Here is a 14,159-nt window from a genome sequence, read left to right on the forward strand (position 1 = left end):
AACCATATTGTGTGATGAAAAGAAATCTAAAGATCGAGCGAGATTGTATGATGAACGGACAATATATAGTCCAAAGCGAGTGTGAGGCCGAAACACAAAATCCTCTCATCCATGGCCGCTAATATGCGTTTATAATATGAGTTCAACAGTCTCCTCTTGGAAGAAAGCTCTAACATTTTCTTCGTTCCATTGACCATGTCCATCCACGAGGCAACATACTTTAGTATATTATGGAATTGGAAATAGAGTCCGCAACATGTACGGTGGGCGTCCAGGAATCCAATAATCTGTCATGATTTTAACCTTATGGCCATTAGCAATTCGAGCGTCCCAAAAATTGCAGTGAAAAAAATAACGTCCTTTGAGAACCCGAACACAAAGAGAATCTGGCTCAGTAAGAAGCCTCCAACATAGTCTACCAAGTATAGCCTGGTTGAAGAGTGAAAAATCACGGAAACCCAGTCCTACAAGCTTTTTTGGTGTGGGTAACCATTTCATGAACACCGGTGAAATTTCCTATTATCATCTTCTTTATCCTACTAATAATTGACAACAGCTTATCTGATCCCTTCACATGTAGAAATGGGTATACGCAGGGAGTTCTAATTTTTTCTATAAAAAGAGGATAAGACCGTTGGAGTTTCGGGCAAAAATATATGAATACCAATTTTGTTTCACGTCAAGATCTGTGCACCGGCTCACGTCGGGACAGGATGGCGCAGATCGGTTTTGGAGTCCGAGCTCCAAGTTTAACCCAGCCACCCAAACACATCGGCCGCTTCTGTCACTCAAGTCCTCCATCTCCTCTCCTCTTCCTCACCCCAAACCCTAGCGCCCCATAGCGCGCGTCGCTACCGCCGCTCCTCCATACTGCCGTCTAGGTGCGGAATTAGAGCTGCCCATGCCCAACGGCGAGCCCGCCCCCGGCGATGGCCAGACCGAGGCCGCCGACACTGTCGATTCCGTGAAGGATTCGGCAAATCCCGAAAGCGCGGAGGCGGACGTGGAGGTGGAGGAACAGGGGGAGGACGAGGCCATGGTGGATGCCGACGCCGACGCCGACGCCGTTGGTTCTACCAAGAATTCGGCGGTGCTTGAAGAAGAGGGTGCCGAGGAAGTGGGGGAGGAGCACAAGGGCGACGCCCTAGTGGATGCGGCTGCCACCACCGTTGCGTCCCTTGACGATTCGGGGAAGGTTGAAGCCCAAGGTGCGGAGGAAGAGGTAGAGGAGCGTTTAGGCGATACCCTGGTGGATGTTTCTGTGGCTCATCAGGTCAAGACTGAGGCCCAGGGACATGAGGGGGCGGAGACGGAGGGTGAGGCCCAGGGAAATGAGGTGGTGGAGACCAAGGTCAAGGCCCAGGGAGAGGAGGGGGCTGAGTTGAAGGATGACACCCAGGGAAATGAAGCTGCCGAGATGGATGTTGATAAAGCAGGAAATGGAGATGAGCACACCGAGGTCAGGGTGGATGGTGACAAGGGCAGCTTGCTGAAAGAGGAAATCGACAATGGTGGAGATAATAAGAAGGATGCCAATGGTGAGGATGAGCTAGTGTCGTCACTAGCTGGGGAGGGTGAAAACCAAAACTTGTCTGACAAGGTCTCAAACAACTCCTTCATGTTTGATTACACCCGTGGAGGCGATGACTCTGGGACGGAGGAGGAGCAGGCTGAGTTTATCAAGGAGCTTGACCGGTTCTACACGATGAAATTAATGGAATTCAAGCCCCCAAAATTTTATGGTGAAGGATTGAATTGCCTCAAGTGAGTACCACGGGCTTATCTTTATGTTTGTATAATAGGAAGTTATTCTGATTGCTGGATGATTTGACATTACCTTTTTTTTTGCAGGTTGTGGAGACAAGTAACTGGATTGGGTGGCTATGATCAGGTACTCATTCATCCCTTTGTGACATTATGCCAGGGCATCTTGTGTTTAGTTTTCTTTTTAGATCTATCCTGGTGCTTTCTGCTTTACAATATATGGTCTACAAACATGAAGCTGATAAGATCACACTTGATGCTTCCACATGTGGTTTGCTTACTTAATGAACACATTATGTTTGGAAATGTTTGTCCGCTTATAGACATAGATCATTGAAGAGTAAAATGCATCCCTACAAATATTAGAGGGTCTCAAGTTAATCCTAAAACTTTCAAAACCGCAGATTCGGGCTCTAAAACTAGTTTACTGGGAGCCCTAAGCAGCCCAGATCAGCATTGACTTGTTCACATGTCATTTTTTTTTGCAGAAAGGACCTTATATAGGGTAGCCTATTTGCCTTCTGACATCGAAATGCATCTTACGTGTTCCCCGCATAAGTCGGCTTAGAGGCATCAGCTTTTTGTTGTGCACCGTGTGTGCGGCACGCCGTCGATGTACCTCGCCCACTTCGGCGCGTCTAAAGCGCGCAACACACTGAACCATCTATGCACCGCTACTGTGGTGCCCACGCAAGTTATCATAGCCACGGTGCCTGCAGATTTAGCTCTACTCTGGTAGCCTCAGTCATGCTCTCAACCTATGCATCGCAGATATCACGATCACCATTTATTTTTGTGCTCATCATGCCGGTACGTGGCCACCGAGATCAGCTTCTTCCGCCCTGCACAAATGGCGCCCATTCGCTAGACCCAGAGGTGCACGTCTGCTTCTCTGGACTGGGTTGAACACCATCTTAGGCACCACCATGTGCTCAGACCACGTTCTTGCTACTCGTGTCGCACCTGAAAACTGCACCGCCGGCCCCAGGATTTCGTGACAACCGACAGTGGCAGCTGCCTGGACCCGCTACACAGAATGTCAAGAACATTCCTCATCCAGCTCCGTCTGCTTGCCATGGAGCTGTCACTGCCAGCAATGGCCAAGGAGACACAAGTTGGTCACTAGGTGACAGATCGTGAACCGCTCTAGACAGGCGTTTCGCGAGGCGAACTTCTGCCTTCTTCTTCCGCCGGTGAGGCTGCCGGTCCTCGACCCCTCCGCCCGTCGCTCCGGCAGCGGGAGCGGCCGGGGCTGGGGCCTGGGACCCCGGTGATTCCGTTCCGGCGTGTAGTTTGATTAGGCCTAGTCTTCCTTGGAGGCGCCACATCACTGGCGGGATCGACACCGCGTCGGAATAAGATGGTCCTGTTTTTCCCCCACCTCGGTGATGCTTCAATTGGTAGCGCTGGGAGGCAGTTGGCCCCCGTGTCTCGCCGGATTTCAGATCTGACGATGTTTGGTTGTGCTGGCCGGTGTTCGCCTAATATACTTAGTTTAACCTGTATCTGTTTTAATTCTGTTCTTTATCCTACTAGTTTTTTCTTTGCCAAATTACCCGAAGCTTATGCTATTTTCAATCCAATCGTGGATATTATGCCTGTTATACCTCTATTCTTTTTTCTATTAGCCTTTGCTTGGCAAGCTGCTGTAAGTTTTCGATGAAATCTTTAGTACTCTGTATGCCAAATTGAATGATGTGTTCATTCCAAAAAAATTCAAAAATGGGTAAAAGCCGAGAAGTTATATATTTTTATATTATGAACCTTCGATTCTAAAATTTAAATTCTTCTACATTGAATGGGTAGCTACAGCAATAAATTTGGATCAGCCTTTCTACTCCCCTGCACCTAGGTTGAGCAGGTACCTACACAATACCTAACCACCTAACCCTACTTTTGCTATTGATAAGAGTGCTTCTTATAAATGAATTCTTGCAATTTTTTTCAAGAATTCTTTTTTGCATTTTTAGGTATAAAAAAAACATCCTAGTGGATCCGTGTGGTAAGGAAAAACTGGTAATCTATTCCTTAAAAAAAATCTTGGAGATTATGTAATGCTTACTCTCGAACTTTTTGTTTATACAGTAGTGATATTCTTTGTTTCACTCTTTATCTTTGGATTCTTATCTAATGACTCAGGACGGAATCCTGGACGCGAGGAGTAAAAATTCAGTTTTTTTTTCTTATTGGATTTGTTTCATACATTTATCTATGAGAAAATCCGGGGGTCAGAATTCTTTCCAATTTGAAAGTCCCAAATGATCCAAGGGAGCGGAAAGAGAGGGATTCGAACCCTCGGTACAAAAAAATTGTACAACGGATTAGCAATCCGCCGCTTTAGTCCACTCAGCCATCTCTCCACGTTCCAAAGCGAAAGGTTTCCGTGATATGATATAGGCAAGAAATAAGAAATAACGGTTGCAAAAAAGCCCCTTTTTTTCTTTCAAAAGTCTATAAAAATTATATTGCCAATTCCATTTTAATTATATTCTTTTTTCTTAATGTTAATAAAAAAAGAAGAAAATTCTTGTTTTTTCTTTCTAAAAATCGATATTGGCCGAGAGACAATCAAATAGATTTTCTCTTTAGCGGGCATTTCCATATAGGACTTGTTATAATTATAATAAAACAAGCAGGTTATATAAAAAAATGCTTCCCGACGAGGACGTTGTTTAGTACAAGGTCTGTTGCTGTTCTGGAGCATGTGATGTGGATGGTGGTTTGCGGTGGCGTCTTTCTTCTCCGATCTCAGTGGATGAAGGAGACGGTGCTGGGATCTGACGGGCTTGGGGATGATCCCCGGTCGACGAGCCACATAGTCTCGGTTCTGTCGCGTGCGGCAGACCGTTCAATCGACTCGCCTAGCAGCATGGTCTGCATTGGAGTTCTTTCAGATTTGGGAGAGATGGTTGCTATCGTCCATCTCCGGCGTTGCCATGGCGACGATGGAGTCCGACGATGCTTAAGAGATTGGATTTGCACAGGGATCTTTCTGGATCAAATTGTAAATCTTCTTATTTTCTTGGGGTCCTTGGTGCAAAGCTCCAGGACAATTGTTTGTGTGTTTGTCTTATGGATCGACCATCTGTGTCCATCCTGTAAGTTATTTGTTGAATGAACATGTGGTAGTTCCTCTCAAAAAAAAGAGGGTGACAGATCGTGAGGTGCTGTCACTCCGGCAGCTCATTGCCCCTGGTTTGCACTAACAAATTACAGACATATATTTATAAGGGCTATTTTGCAAAAACTAGGCAATGGTCAACAACCACGTGAGCAGTTCAATTCCGATCTGGGCTACTTATGACTCACGATGAACAACTTAAATAGAGACTTGGATCTGCGGTTTTCAAGTCTTAGGACTAACTTGACACCCCTCAAATAGTTATAGGACCTCTGATACGTTTTACTTAATTTAACACCCTCTGTGCTTTTGTTACCTTTGTTATGCTATCATACTCATGTAATCCACTTGTCTATTCATCTGCCCGATTTGTTTGCACCCTATGCCTTTATATCAGATCCTGTTAACTGGATGCACCATACACAAAGTATGAAGCACTAATTTTTATTTAATACCTTTCTTCCATATGCTGTTTATAATCCTCGTTCAACTATTTAATTGATTATCCACTAATCTTTTCTCTATTGACAATGACTCAAGTTCTATCACCAATATAAAAAGTAAGGACAGATTCCATTCAGTTTGTTGGTAATAGAAATATGACCCAAAACCTCATGCTTACTGTCCTACCTGGCTGATGCAGCCAACGAGGCATTCCTCCCATAATCTTGCCTGGCATTATTATCATATTTTTTGTTTTCAGTAAGTGGGTTGCAAATTATATGATTTAACAAAAGCAATGACAATAATCACATCAGAAGGCAAAAGGTTAACCTTATTGAGCAAATCAGCATAACTAATAAGGATTTATTGCAAACCAAGATTTCTATTTTTTTGTAAAAACAAAACACGAGCCTGAATGATAGTTTGACCATGTGCAGAGGAAGCAATGGCACTAATCATAGTTTTTAATGATGATGAAATTCACCACGAGCATATATGCATACACAATTAGCAAACACATGGTTGCTTAAGAGGAAAGTCAAGCTTTGCCCTTGATTTAATATCTCTTTTTCTCTCCAGAATGGGGGTAAGGTACATCTAGACTGTCTGATATTTCTTTGTTTGACCACAGAAGTATGCATGTGTTTACTTGTCATTTTGTAACTTTTGCGCGTAACTTTGTATAACCTTTATCAATGTGACGTTGAATTCTTTCTCATGAGTTGCATTAACAGGTGACATCATGCAAACTATGGCGTCAAGTGGGAGAATCATTCAAACCTCCGAAGTATGAATTCAACCGTTTGTCTTCTGCAATAATCCCTTCCTGACCTTCTCATTTGATGAATCTCTATTGTAATTGTGCAATGATGGAGTTGGAACGTAATTGACATGTGGTTCTTTCTGTACTCTCTCCTATCACGTAACCAACATGTTTTATGCAGGACATGCACAACTGTTTCATGGACCTTCCGCAACTTCTATGAGAAGGTACCTCTCTATATTCCCACGGATGATCATCTCATTGCTTATAACTCCTCACTTGCTATGCTCTTGTGGTTGAATCCTGTGGTGTGCTATGAATGCCATGATAGTTGCTTGAGCAAGACCTTTTGCACTTACATAGATTAACTCGTTGAAAGTTTTACTAAGTTCCTAGCATAGAACTATGCCATAAGTCCCATCTCCAGAATTGGTAATCTTGTTCAAACTTAATGCTACATGTTATGGGGATTATGTTTTCCCTTCAGTGTCTGAATGCAAATGCAGTTTGTGTTCTCAGCAGGGAAGAAATCGAGAGTGCAATATATTTGTAAACCTCTCTTCTTGTTTTATGAAGAATGGTTGAATAATATAAGTCAGTGTTGTTACCCCCCTCCTCTCCCTGTTTCCTGCGGACCTCTTTATTGTTTTTTTTTCTTTCTTACAGGCACTCCTTGAATACGAGAAACACAAGATTGAAACTGGCGAGTTCCATGTGGCTGCATCTACTTTAACCGAGCGAATTGCTTCTGATAGTCAGGTACAATGTTATAATCTATTATGCTATCTTATTAGATGAGCAACTTTTGGGCTTGAGAAAAGAGGTTGTAATTTTTAGATGAGCAACTTTTGGGCTTGAGAAAAGAGGTTGTAATTTTTCTACAGGTGGGTGGAAGCCTTGCATCAGGATCTGGAAGAGCTAGAAGAGAATCTGCAACTCGCGCCATGCAAGGCTGGCATTCGCAGCGCTTGCTTGGCAATGGTGAAATTGCTGATCCAGTAATTAAGGTATTTGTTGCTTGAAGTCAAAGGTCAATAGTAATCGTGTTTTGTTGTATAACTAACATCCTAATTTCTTTCAGGATAAAGCAGCTATGCCTGTCTTGAAGAAGGACAAAAATCCAAAAAGCAGTGGTAACTTTTCTGGATATCATTTGTTAGACACCCGTTTACAAGAATATATATTGACTATTGCATTCATATAGGTCTGGCCAAGAGGAAAAGGACACCAACCTTGGAAGATGAAAAGGCAACACCATACAAATCTGAGAAGCTACAGTAACTCTCCTTCTTCCCAACTCTTTATTACCATCAAATAAATCTTGCAAAACCTTTTATTTCATTGCTGTTGAGAATCATTAAGAACTCTGCAACGTTGCCACCAGCCCATAGAGTTCATTCTATTCTTTTGCATGTCATAGTTGAATTATGACCCACAAGGTCTATCCAGTCTACCAAGTAGGCTTGACATGCGAGTGACTAGGTCCCTCCTATCCCCTTGGTCATGGTTTTTCATGGGTTTGATTGGGTGAAAATAATTGCTATTTGGCAGAAATGACTCGACAGTTATTGACATGGGCCCTCCTGCTGATTGGGTGAAGATAAATGTTCGGAGAACTGTGAGTATCTCATTTTATAAGTACAAAATTATTCTTTATGTTCTTTTAGTACATTTGTACTCTTTCCCCATGGATCTCTACTCCAATAGTTCTCAGTACATTTCTGAAACTTTTAAAGCTGTGCCAGCAAACTGCTTATTCTATTTAAAATATGTAAATCTTGGTTAGATCATGTGACTGTTGACCTATTATGTGTTTAAAACCAAGCATGGCTAACCAAAAAATCAGTAGGATCATTTTTATATAAAAGAAAATTTATGTTTCCTTGCAGAAAGATTGCTATGAAGTCTATGCATTGGTTCCTGGCCTTCTTCGTGAAGAGGTAAATAAAATAAAGCTTTCAGTGCCGCAAAAGTTGGAATGGTGAGATTGCTTACAGATTTATCTTGATACATCTTTTGTTGTAGGTACATGTTCAGTCAGATCCTGCTGGCCGCTTGATAGTTACGGGAGAGCCTGAGCAACTAGATAATCCTTGGGGTGTTACTCCATTCAAGAAGGTTTGTCAAAAATCTACATTGTATTCTGAAGATTTTTAGTTTTGCACCAGATTTGTTGATACTCAAAATGGTACAATCTGCAGGTCATTAGTTTGCCCTCCCGCATCGATCCTCACCAAACCTCAGCAGTTGTCACTCTCCATGGGCAATTATTTGTTCGTGCACCGTTTGAGCAGTCAAAATCATGACACTCTACTTGACTAAGCAGAATAATACATGTATGCTTTCGTTTCCAAGAGACACACAGCAATCGCTGCACTATTTTATTCCAGAAAGTTATCGTCTCTAAGAAAGAACGGAAAATGAATTTTGAAGATGCATTATTGAGGAATGTTAGTTAACTTGTAGACACACGCGTGGATGGTCTCTTATGCGTCAGTAGCACTAGATTGTTTCACGAGCTATAAATGGCAGGACTGAAATAATACTCCCTCCATCCCATAATATAAGACGTTTTTGCAAGCTATCTTATATTGTGGGACGGAGGGAGGAGTAATAATAATAATAATAATAATAATAATTTCTGGTCTGGTCACAGTGGGCCTGTGTTCATCATTTTCATTTGCATATTGAACACAGAACACTTATCTTCGAACTGCCACACACCTTGACTTACCTTCTTCGTGCAGGTTGCCTTGCTGGTGGGATCGTAGGATGGTTGCAGGTTGCCCACCCTGATCTTTGTTCGTCTAGTTCGTTGCTGCTTCAAGGCTCTTCAGCGGTGCTGTATGTTCTGTGTATTGATTAATTCTAACTAATTAGATGGCTTAGTACTGTGCATTGCCTGTGACATTTAGCGTAAGTTCCACCCTCCAAGCTTGTAGCCTAGGTTCCTGATGCTCAAATGTTCATGGTTTATTCGTTCCCTTTTCCATTTAGCCATCAAAGGATAATGATTTGTAGCGTTGTAGCTTTATTATTCCTAATACTTGAATCTGTCATCATACTTGCGGACATAGATGCGGATGAAATTCGGGGTATGTCATGTAACTGTTGCTGTTATACAAAACCATTGCATTCGCTTGACTGAAAATAATGGTTCTTTAGGTCTTGTACAATTCAAGGTGCTTAGAGAGGGTACACACTTAATTAGACGTCTCTACTGTAGAAATACACATTGGTCCTTCAGAAAAACCCAGTTTATTTTTCTAAACACCATCCTAAGCACCTAGCATTGTATGAGGCCTGGGCGCTGCTTGGACTCGCCGTGGGCTGGGCTGGGGACACGGTGCTGCTGGCTGACGTGTGGAGCTTCGACCGGTGGCTGACTGCTACAGGCCGAGGACACTGCTGCAGGCTAACGTGTGGTGCTTCGACCGGTGGCAGCGATGCTGTGACGGGAATCAGGATGCAAGTGGCGTTAGCGACGGGATGCATGGTACAGGCGAGCCGGCGACGGCGATGCTGCAAGCTCATAACCTTGAAGTTGTTGCAGCGTATGCGTTACGTATCCATATTATTTAAATTTGCCCGACAGTATTAAAAGCGGAAAAAAGATTAAGAAAAATGATGCATTGGCATGGGTCACTCTGGTAGTTATATAAAAAATGGTCATTTTGGTATAAATAACAACAAAATGGCGCCCCTCACAAAAAGCAGGCCGTTGTAAAAGAATACGACAATTAATATGGATCGAAGCAAGTGGCGACTGCAATCATCACACAACAATAACTGGCATCCTGCTCAGCTGGCCGCAGGCATGAATTATGGGCGACTGCAATCATCACACAACAATAACTGGCATCCTGCTCAGCTGGCCGCAGGCATGAATTATGGGGAACCGGATCCTCTAACATAAAGAAGGGATGTCATGGTAGTACAGTGCTAGTCTGTTAATAGGTTGTTTAATATTGATATTTACTGTAGATATAAATAATTTTAAATTAATTTTATTTCGTCATTAATTTGTTTGTATGTAATTACTATATAAATGTACTCCCTCTGTTTGTAAATATAAGTCTTTTAACGATTTCAAATGGACTATCATATACAGATGTATATAGACATATTTTAGAGTGTAGATTCACTCATTTTGCTTCGTATGTATTCATTTGTTGAAATCTTTAGAAAGACCTATATTTAGGAACGGAGGAAGTATAAAGTAGATCATCAATTTGCAAATTAATTTAAATCGCTTTAGCCATAATCATATGGATCGAAAGAAGGGATGTTAGGATAATGTAGCTTCTCTAATTTTTCTTCTCAATATTAGAGGATCCACTTATGAATTATGGTGGCATCATCACATCACTGCCTCAGCGCTTCACCTAGATAAAAGTAACTGAAGCCACCATTTAATTCCACCTTCATCCAACGGAAGCAGTAGTACACTTCCCAAGTTTAACAACTTTTATAGGGTAGGCTGTGTAGAATATATGAATTGCACGATATATTGCTCTTCGTGCATAGGCACATATATATATATATGATGTACAAATGTGGACCAAGAACCTCAACTATACAAGGAATTAGGAGGCGGCCCAATACACAATATGCACATAACACATATACTCAACACCTCGCAGTCGAAGCGGCACTGCGGCTGACGCAAAGACTGGACCGGAACTCCTCAAATGACGCCGTAGGCAAGCCCTTGGTCATGATATCGGCAAATTATTGAGAAGTAGGGACGTGTAAAACACGAATATGGCCAAGGGCCACCTGTTTCGGGACAAAATGAATATCCAACTCAATATGCTTGGTCCGTCGATGATGCATCGGGTTAGCGGAGAGGTAGACCGCCAAGACGTTGTCGCAGTAGACCACCGTGGCACGGTCAACAGGGCAAGAGAGCTCTTGAAGTAGCTGGCGAAGCCACGAACACTCGGTGACGGCGTTGGCCACCGCACGATACTCAGCCTCAGCACTGGAACAAGAGACCGTAGGCTGCCGCTTGGACGACCACGAGATAAGTGAGGGTCCAAGTGTGACGCCCCCGATTTGACCGTACACTAATCATACACGCAAACGTGTACGATCAAGATCAGGGACTCACGGGAAGATATCACAACACAACTCTACAAATAAAATAAGTCATACAAGCATCATATTACAAGACAGGGGCCTCGAGGGCTCGAATACAAGAGCTCGATCATAGACGAGTCAGCGGAAGCAACAATATCTGAGTATAGACATAAGTTAAACAAGTTTGCCTTAAGAAGGCTAGCACAAACTGGGATACGGATCGAAAGAGGCGCATGCCTCCTGCCTGGGATCCTCCTAAACTACTCCTGGTCGTCGTCAGCGGGCAGCACGTAGTAGTAGGCACCTCCGGTGTAGTAGGAGTCGTCGTCGAAGGTGGCGTCTAGCTCCTGGGCTCCAACATCTGGTTGCGACAACCAGGTAGAAGGGATAGGGGGAAAAGAGGGAGAAAGCAACCGTGAGTACTCTTCCAAAGTACTCGCAAGCAAGGAGCTACACTACATATGTATGCATTGGTATCAACTGGAATAAGGCTATCATATGTGGACTGAACTGCAGAATGTCGGAATAAGAGGGGGATAGCTAGTCCTTTCGAAGACTACGCTTCTGGCAGCCTCCGTCTTGCAGCATGTAGAAGAGAGTAAACTGAAGTCCTCCAGGTATCATCACATAACATAATCCTAACCGATGATCCTCCCCTCGTCGCCCTGTGAGAGAGCGATCACCGGTTGTATCTGGCACTTGGAAGGGTGTGTTTTATTAAGTATCCGGTTCTAGTTGTCATAAGGTCAAGGTACAACTCCAAGTCGTCCTGTTACCGAAGATCACGGCTATTCGAATAGATTAACTTCCCTGCAGGGGTGCACCACATAACCCAACACGCTCGATCCCATTTGGCCGGACACACTTTCCTGGGTCATGCCCGGCCTCGGAAGATCAACACGTCGCAGCCCTACCTAGGCACAACAGAGAGGTCAGCACGCCGGTCTAAATCCTATGGCGCAGGGGTCTGGGCCCATCGCCCATTGCACACCTGCACGTTGCGTACGCGGCCGGAAGCAGAACTAGCCCCCTTAATACAAGAGCAGGCTTACGGTCCAATCCGGCGCGCGCCACTCAGTCGCTGACGTCACGAAGGCTTCGGCTGATACCACGACGTCGAGTGCCCATAACTGTCCCCGCGTAGATGGTTAGTGCGTATAGGCCAATAGCCAGACTCAGATCAAATACCAAGATCTCGTTAAACATGTTAAGTATCCGCGAACACCGACCAGGGCCAGGCCCACCTCTCCTAGGTGGTCTCAACCTGCCCTGTCGCTTCGCCACAAAGTAACAGTTGGGGGCCGTCGGGAACCCAGGCCCACCTCTACCGGGATGGAGCCACCTGCCCCTTCAGCCCCCATCTCCGAACAGTATCACAGGTAATGTAACTGTGTAAAGTATATTGTATATGCCCGTGATCACCTCCCGAAGTGATCACGGCCCAGTAGTATAGCATGACAGACGGACAAGAGTGTAGGGCCACTGATGGAACACTAGCATCCTATACTAAGCAGCAGGATAGCAGGTAATGGTAACAACAGTAGTAGCAAGGACAGGCTATGCATCAGGATAGGAATAACGGAAAGGAGTAACATGCTACACTACTCTAATGCAAGCAGTATAGAGAAGAGTAGGCGATATCTGGTGATCAAAGGGGGGGGGGGGCTTGCCTGGTTGTTCTGGCAAGGAGGACGTGTCGTCAACTCTGTAGTCGAAGTGGGGTTCGCCGGCAGTCTCGGGGTCTACCGGAAAGAAGTAACGGAGGGGGAACACAATAAATAACAGAGCAATCAAAGTATAACATGGCAATGCGCGATGCTAGAGGTGACCTAACGCGGTAGTAAGTGATACTGGTGAAGGGGGCAAACATCCGGGAAAGTATTCCCGGTGTTTCGCGTTTTTTTGATAGACAGGCCGGAGGGGAAAAGTTGCAGGTTTGATATGCTAGGGACGTGTGGCTGACAAACGGACTGCGTATCCGGATTCGTCTCGTCGTTCTGAGCAACTTTCATGTACAAAGTTTTTCCATCCGAGCTACGGTTTATTTTATATTAATTTAAAAAGGATTTAATCATTTTCAGGAATTAACAGATTTAATTTAAACCAAAAATAGGTTTACTACACCAGCATGACGTCAGCGGTCAACTGTGACCGTTGACCGGCCAAACTGATAGGTGGGGCCCGTTCGTCATTGCCTTAGACTAACTAAGCAGGTTTAAATAGTTTAATTAAGTCATTAGGTTAATTTAACAGATTTAATTAAGTTAATTAATTATCTAATTAATTAATTAATATTTTTCTAATTAATTTTCTATTTTTTTTCTTTACCCTAAAACGTTCAGGGGCGGGGCCCCACTTGTCAATGGCCCAGGGGCCAATCGGGTTCGGGCGAGCAGCGGGGCGGGCACCCGAACGGGCGCGAGCCCGAAGGGCGCTGGACGCGCACGGCGCACACCGGCGCCGGCGACCAGTGCCAAGGGTAGCGGCGGAGGGATGGCCGGGGCGAGCAGGAGGCCAGGGCGGCGCGCAGGCGGGTGAGGCCGGCAGGGCTCGCAGCGATGGCGAGCGGGGTCGAGCGGGGCGGCACCAGCAGCAGCAGATACACGGGCGCGCGTGCACGCACGAGGCGTGGCCAGAGGACGGCCAGCGCGCGGCTGGTCGCGGCCAGGGGGCGGCGCGGGGCGCACGTGGGGTGACCGTGGTGCGAGGTGTAGGCGCCGCAGGGCGCGCCGTGACCGCGGCCAACAGCCGGAGCCTGGGACGGCGTGGGGCGGTGACAAACAGCGTTGGGGAGGGGCAAACAGGGGGAACAGGCGAAGGCTCACCCCGGGGAGGCCGTGGACGAGCTCGGCAAGGCCGGGAGGCGCCGACGGTGGAGATCGACGGAGATGACCGCGGCGGACGAACGGGAGAGAGAGGAGAAGAGAGGGGTTGGGGTCCTCACGGTCGAGTAGAGATCGGGGCGACAAGGCTCGAAGGAGGCCG

The 14,159-nt window shown here is 45.2% G+C and overlaps 1 protein-coding gene across 3 annotated transcripts; it reads left to right on the top strand.

Annotated features, from left to right (window-relative positions):
• Positions 1-729: 729 nt before the first annotated feature.
• LOC125537035 (AT-rich interactive domain-containing protein 6) lies at positions 730-9,230 on the top strand. 3 transcript variants are annotated; one of them, XM_048700331.2, is made up of 13 exons: positions 733-1,764; positions 1,852-1,891; positions 6,064-6,116; positions 6,274-6,319; positions 6,759-6,851; positions 6,977-7,099; positions 7,174-7,225; positions 7,297-7,369; positions 7,644-7,710; positions 7,982-8,032; positions 8,118-8,210; positions 8,294-8,428; positions 8,840-9,230. In XM_048700331.2, exons 1-12 carry the CDS (start codon positions 902-904, stop codon positions 8,396-8,398), a joined length of 1,659 nt encoding a protein of 552 aa, XP_048556288.1. In that variant the 5' UTR covers positions 733-901; the 3' UTR covers positions 8,399-8,428; positions 8,840-9,230. The 3 variants fall into 3 exon arrangements, with proteins under 3 accessions (XP_087399971.1, XP_048556289.1, XP_048556288.1); XM_087543845.1 differs by lacking the exon at positions 8,294-8,428 and having other exon boundaries at positions 730-1,764; positions 8,118-8,214; XM_048700332.2 differs by lacking the exon at positions 8,294-8,428 and having other exon boundaries at positions 730-1,764.
• Positions 9,231-14,159: the final 4,929 nt, after the last annotated feature.

Source organism: Triticum urartu, chromosome 2A, assembly GCF_056163025.1.
Source record: "Triticum urartu cultivar PI428250 chromosome 2A, HENAU_Tu73, whole genome shotgun sequence".
Classification (NCBI taxonomy): Eukaryota; Viridiplantae; Streptophyta; class Magnoliopsida; order Poales; family Poaceae; genus Triticum; species Triticum urartu.